Below are 6,970 nucleotides of genomic sequence, written 5' to 3' on the forward strand. Positions count from 1 at the left end.
TATATATATATATATATATATACATGCATATGTATGTATGTGTGTGTATATATATGTATTGGTAATTAGTGTGTGTGTATATATATATATATATATATATATATATATATATATATATACACTCATACATACACACCTGTGTTGATATGTGTTTGGCTTTGGGTGTGTTTGTGCATGCGTGAATGTAAGCACACTCATGTATGTTGATTTAAGGTCGTTGTTTTTACCTCTACAAAAGCATTAAAGAGAGTCACCAATCTCAAGAGAGAAATAAGGTTATCTCCAGCTAATATTAGTTACTTTATCGTTCTGACACGGATTCATTCCCCACCACCACCACCACCATAGATATATACATGCGTGTGTGTGTGTGTGTGTGCGCACACACATATATGTACATACATACACATACATTTATATATATACACATAGATACTTGCATGTACATACACATATATATATCGTATACATAGTTGCATATAGACATATATACACATATACAAACATACATTACATATATATGCACATATATGTACACACCAATGATCCTTTAGAACTAATTAATCCCAGTTGCAGTGGCACCTCTTTAAGCCAAAATACCAGGTTCATCTAGAGAAAAGACCTACATATATACACACAAACACATACACACACACACACACACACATACATACATACATACATATGTACACACATGTACATAGGCATATGAGGGGGTGCTGAAAAGTTCCTGGCTTTGGGTGAAAGAAAACAGAGGAGGATCAGTTAATCATGATTTTATTCAGCATATTCCTCTCTCATGTCAACACACTTATTGCAGCGGTCCTTTGGTTTTTCAAAGTCCTATAAAAGACCTTGGAAAGTTGGGGCCTCCAGCCAGGCCTTTCGTGACACCCTTAAAGCCTGGAACTTTCCTCCCCCACCATCATGTGTATGTGTGTGTGCGTATATATATAAATATATATACACATATATATATTAGGGGCGTGTGGTGATCTTTCTTGCTGGGGAAGCAATGACCAAAATTTTCTGTCACATAGATATTTTAATTAAATTGACATGTTCATCATATTATACAGCTATTTTTAAGATAAAATTTTTTAAAAATTACATTTTATATTTTAAGGTTTTTCTGCAATTTGAAAAAGTATAAAATATTTGTTGAATAAACGCAGAAGACTATGTGTGCTATCTCTTCACCATTTTTCTTATGGAAGCAGAATGTCAACTTGCTTCCCTTTTCCTATGTAACAACGTAAGATTATATATATCATAGGTATTGTGAATTGGCAGAAACTTAATCTAAGTGTATAAGTATTCATTAGCATCTAAAACTATTCGTTATCAGCTCGTACTAGAAAAAAAAATTGTCTTCGTGGCATTTTTATCAGAAAAAATGTTAAACTATTACACCCGAAAAGGGATGCAATAGCTCATGTTGCTTCCCTTGCACAGATTTTTGGTGTCATCTGCCACTGTTTGTCGTCTTATGCTAATTCCGGCAACAAAAATCTGAAACCTATGACATCATATAGTTTATATTAATTATTAATTTTACAGAACATTAGAAGAACAATCTTACGAAAAATAAGTAATATAGTTTTAATTTTGTTTTCTATAACTTTTAAGGGAAGCATTGCTTTTCTTGCTTCCATGGACTGCATGCCTGTGCTATATATATATATATATATACTTGTTGAAAGCTCTTGTTTAATGAATGTAAGATGTCCCTGCCTGTTATTTGACCCACTATATTTAATACTATAATCATCACATACTGACAGTGACTTTGTGAAATCAGATCTCTTCATGGAAAAAAAGCACTTTTGGTTGGGTTGTAGCTGTTCAGTTCACATGGAAACACTGAACAAGTGTTCAGAAGCAATGATAACAGTACAACCTCTTATGTGCAATTTGAAAGGCAAAGTCGGCGTTCTCAGAATATATAATGAATAACAACAAAGGTAGGGGAAGCAGCTGTGTGGCATTGTTAATTATCCCTTCACACAATAACGAAGCAAATCACGACCCACCTCCACTGCCTTCCTGGGCTGATTTAGGTAAAAGAAAATTTAACCCTTTCATTGCTGCATTTCTGTTGAGACACTCTGTGTTTCTTTCAATTAATTTTAAATATAACAAAGAATTTAGTAAAATAACTTAGTTATCATTCAGCTAGTGTTAGGAACATAAATTGTGACTAAGGTTTGGTGGGAGATTTTAATTCAAAACTTATGAAAACAAGACATTTGTAATCAGAGCCAGAGACGGTTTCAGCTGGGTTGGTATCGAAAGGGTTAAACAGATACAAAATAATAAAAAATTCTTCCATGTTTATTTTGAGATGGTCTGTGTTTCTTTCAATTAATTTTAAATATAACCAAGAATTTAGTAAAATGATTTAGTTATCATTAAGCTAGTGTTAGAAGAATAAAAGACTACATCACATTCTATTGCGAACTGTCTACTAAGGATTGTTCCAACTCATTGGTAATGTCAGTGACAGTTCCACTTTCGAAATAAACCTTGACATTCTGCTTCATGGTAAAAAGATGCGATCGGTTGAATTCAATCTTACAAATGTCAAGTCTAGAGAGTCTCGTATAAAATGAAATTTATGAGTAGAAATTGCCGCCCACATAGAAAATGTTTGAAATATGTCCAAGAGACACACAAACTGAACAATAGGGGCATCGAGAAAGCAATCCAAATGACAGACTGGCCTAGAAATATTTGTGTTATAATAAAATACATAGCAAATCCCTTAATGTCAGGTATGCATCCATTCTGTGACTCAGGTCTGTAATAGCAATAGAGAATTTGGAGATTTCTGGAGCATGTACAGAAGACAGCACACTTAATAATCAAACTGATGAAAGCCACAACATCATCGTCATCTGACACCCACTTTTCCATACTCTCAGGGATCAGACAGAATTTGTCGAGACAGATTTTTCTGTGGCCAAATGCCATTCCTTTCATCAAACAGGGTAATACTATTCTTTGGCTAGACTTGAAACAGATACCTTTGCTTGTAGGATGGTGATGCTCGTTTACAACCATCACATGAGGTTTAGGCAATGGCACACACACACACACGCGCGCGCACGCACATGCATACATACAATGGGCTTCAATGCAGTTTCCATATCTGCTTGAAAGGTTTTGGTCTGCCGAGGACTATAGAAAAAGACACTTGCTCAAAGTGCCATGCAGTGGAACCTTGAGCAAGTGTCTGATTGGCAACAGAAAGAATATCCAACTATAGAAAATATGTCTCAATGAATTCCATTTGTCCCTTGCAAACATGGAAAAAGGGAACGTTAAAAGAATGATGACGGAGTCATATTCTAGATTTATTTGGCTTCACTGTGGAATTAGGTCTTATGGTCTAACCACATTTTCATTCAACAGCTTCAGAAAACGATCAAAGCAAATAGTTTTGCTATTCTTATGGCTTATTGGGATTTGTTTAAAAAAAACCCTGAAAGAGAATCATACATATATAGGTGCAGGCGTGACTGTGGTAAGAAGCTGGTTTCCCAACCACAGGGTTCCAGGATCAGTCCCACTGCGTAGCACCTTGGGCAAGTGTCTTGGGCCGACCAAAATCTTGTGAGTGGGTTTGATAGATGGAAACTGAAAGAAACCCGTCATATATATATGTATGTATTTGTATGTGTGTCCATGTTTGTCCCTCCACCATCACTTGACAACCGATGTTGGTGTGTTTACATTCCCTTAATGTAGCAGTTCGGCAAAAGAGGCCGATAGAATAAGTACCATGCTTACAAAGAATAAGTCCTGGGATCGATTTGTTCAACTAAAGGCGGTACTCCAACATGGCTGCAGTCAAATGACTGAAACAAGTAAAATTTTTGGGCAAGTGGGACTGAACTTAAAATCATGTGGTTGGGAAGCAAACTGACTTACCAGACAGCCACACCTGTACCTAATAATCATTTAAATAGTAATTACACTTCACATAGCAGATTGCACTTCATTTCCTTCTGCTTCAATGTTTTGGCATCATAACTGGAACCTCTTAAAATATTTTGTAATCAGCTACACTCTTATCTTTAAGCAGCCTTGAAACTTAAGACATATTAAGTTGCTTCTGGGTTGAAGTGCTGTGCTACTAATGAAAACATCTTGAATTCAAACCTCATTACATCCATTAATTATTAAAGTGCTATACAATGTGGGTTATGAATATATAAGTACAGGTATGGATGTGTGGTTTAGAATTTCATTTCCCAACCATGTGTTTAACCCTTTAGCTCTCAGATTACTCTGTCAAATGTGTTGCTTATTTATTCACATTGCTTTTGAATAAATCATGCCTTATATTGTAGCTTTGAGATTTCGATGATGGGAGTATTAATTTTTATATTGATATTGTAGAGTAGGTGTGAAAAGCAGGATCTGGCCAGTTTGAACATAAAACAGGTAGAATGTTTGGGCCAGATATGGTCAGTTTAAATGTTAATGGGTTAAAGTTCAGTCCCACAGCGTCATAACACTTTGGACAAGCGTTTTATGAGAAAGCTCCAGGCCAAGCAAAGCTTTTGTATAACAAAAAAAAAACTACAATGTGTGTGTGTATTGGTCGGCCCAGCTTGTTTTCCATAAACAACCTTGCCTGGATTTGTACATTGGAGGGTAATTTTGTAGGTGCGATCTCATAGTCACGCATGACTGAAGGGGGTTTTTACTCAAGAGGTTTTATAAGCAAAGTGAGCCTTCCGCTATTTCTGTGACTGATGGGAATAAAACAACTTACCTTGCTGGCATCGATTTTCACTGCATGGTTGTCTAATATATACAATGCCGGTTGAATTTGTACCTTTACTTCAGATATGTCTTTAACCATGATGCCTAAATTAGCAGGATTAGGTGGTTGAAGGTACATTTTTAATAGATGAAGATATACCTGTGACACACAGAAAACAAAGCAAAAAGAAGTAATTAGACCACAATGAAATGAATTAATAATTTTGAAGGGAAGACAAGCCAGGACATGTAAGATTGATGACTAATGAATATGAATTAAGGTCAACTGCACAGAAAGAAATATTTCTCATACCTCACCTTTTCTCTCCATACATATGTGAGTGGGCGAGTGTGTATACAAACGTGTGTGTGTGTGTGTGTAGGAGGCTGTGTTTTCCAAAATGGAGGCGAACACCTTTCTCTGTGTGATCGGCTAGAAGAATTAAGACACTAGGATATTTTCCTAATTTTCTTAACATGAAACCAATGGTAGCCTTAATTCACAAATAAAGAAATTATATCCACCAATGCGGCGTTGAGCACTCAGTTTCATCATTCGACATTTACGTATATATACATATGTATGTACGTATGTATGTATGTGTGTGTGTATATATATATATATATATATATATATATATATATATATATATGGATAGATGGATGGATGGATGGATGGATGGATAGATAGATGTGTATGTATGTAGTTCCTGTGGCTACTTCTACAAACATGATTTCAACCAACCAAAATCCAACAATTTGGAGACTTAGGTATCTTTTTCGGATCCTGTGATGGTAGCAGGTCACACGATGCACAATGTCACCTGTACTCTACCTTTCTGTTCATTATTGATGAGCCATGTTTTATGATCTCTCACACACACATTGTTTTTTATATAAATAAGCACTCAGCTTCAAACAAATACGATTGATTAGGTCAACTCGGCACTCAGCCAGTATTTATTATACTGAGTGAGTAAAGATGAAAATGCAAAGTTAACTTTGGCAGAATTTAAATGCCCCAGTGGTCTCACAAAGTTCATAGGAAATATTTCTTTCTCATTTCTTTTTGTAATCCTTAAGCCTTAGGGGCCCATAAGCCCAGTTACCCGATTTCCAAGACCAAGATCACCACATCACCCTTAAACGGGATACCAGTCCATTGCAGAGTTCAAGGCCAACAATTTTTGAGGGGAGAGGGCAAGTCAATTACATTGACCCTAGTACTTGACTCATCCCTTTTTCCATCAACGGAAGGAACAAAAAGCAAAGCTGACTTAAGCAGGATTTGAACTCAGAACATAAAAAAAACCCAGAAGAAATGCTGCTAAACATTTTGTCTGATGAGTTAATGATTCAGCCAGCGCACGGCCTTTTTCTCTCTCAATAGTGAATCATAAAAAAAAAATTAATCCAATAAAAAAATTCATTATATTAAATAAACACCTTTTAAATCATTCTCTAAGAGTTTTAATATTCTGACATAATGTAATTGTGTGAATGCTTTTAATGCAGTCAAATTGTTATCTCTTGCAATAACAAAGACAAAAAAAAACAAAAAAAAGGAAAGCAATGACAGAAACACTTTAATCATTTCTGTCAGCTTCAAACACAAAAGCGTTTATATATTAAGTAGTTACCTTGCAGCCATAGGCTAATTAGCATAATATATTCTATACTTTAGTACTAACCCTGCAGAGTTATGTAGGGATGATTCTGTTGGTAAAAAACATGTTTATGAAATGTCAAAGTGCTACCAACAGGCTATGTCTACCTATGCTGGATTGATTCTGTTGTCATTAAATTACAATAAACTGTTAGCTTTTTTTTTTGTTTTTGTTTTTTTTTTCTCAAAACATACATTGGCTATTTGTACAGATGACAAAAGGAATATGTGCAAACATATTCACATATATACATACCAAACACTTTGGCCAAGAAGATTACCTATTGTTAGCTTTTGGGATTTTTCTATTTTGGTGGGGGGGGGGTTAACTTAGGATTGCCATTAACACAAACTATCCTGCAAAAAAAGCTTTATAATCCAAACTACAAAAATAAATTTATTGTCATACAGAAGATTCTTACAACAACAAACGACAAAACAATATATGTATGTATGGATGTATGTATGTATATATGTATGTGTGTGTGTGTGTGTGTGTGTGTGTGTGTGTGTGTGTGTGTGTGTGTGTGT

The 6,970-nt window shown here is 35.3% G+C and overlaps 1 protein-coding gene across 1 annotated transcript in view; it reads right to left on the reverse strand.

Annotated features, from left to right (window-relative positions):
• The window catches only part of LOC106877150 (vam6/Vps39-like protein), a 72,552-nt gene that overhangs the window by 30,921 nt on the left and 34,661 nt on the right, over positions 1-6,970 (reverse strand). The window contains exon 22 of the mRNA XM_014925961.2: positions 4,784-4,933. Coding sequence (XP_014781447.1) covers positions 4,784-4,933 — 150 coding nt within the window. The remainder of the gene's footprint in view (positions 1-4,783; positions 4,934-6,970) is intronic.

Source organism: Octopus bimaculoides, chromosome 11, assembly GCF_001194135.2.
Source record: "Octopus bimaculoides isolate UCB-OBI-ISO-001 chromosome 11, ASM119413v2, whole genome shotgun sequence".
Lineage (NCBI taxonomy): Eukaryota > Metazoa > Mollusca > Cephalopoda > Octopoda > Octopodidae > Octopus > Octopus bimaculoides.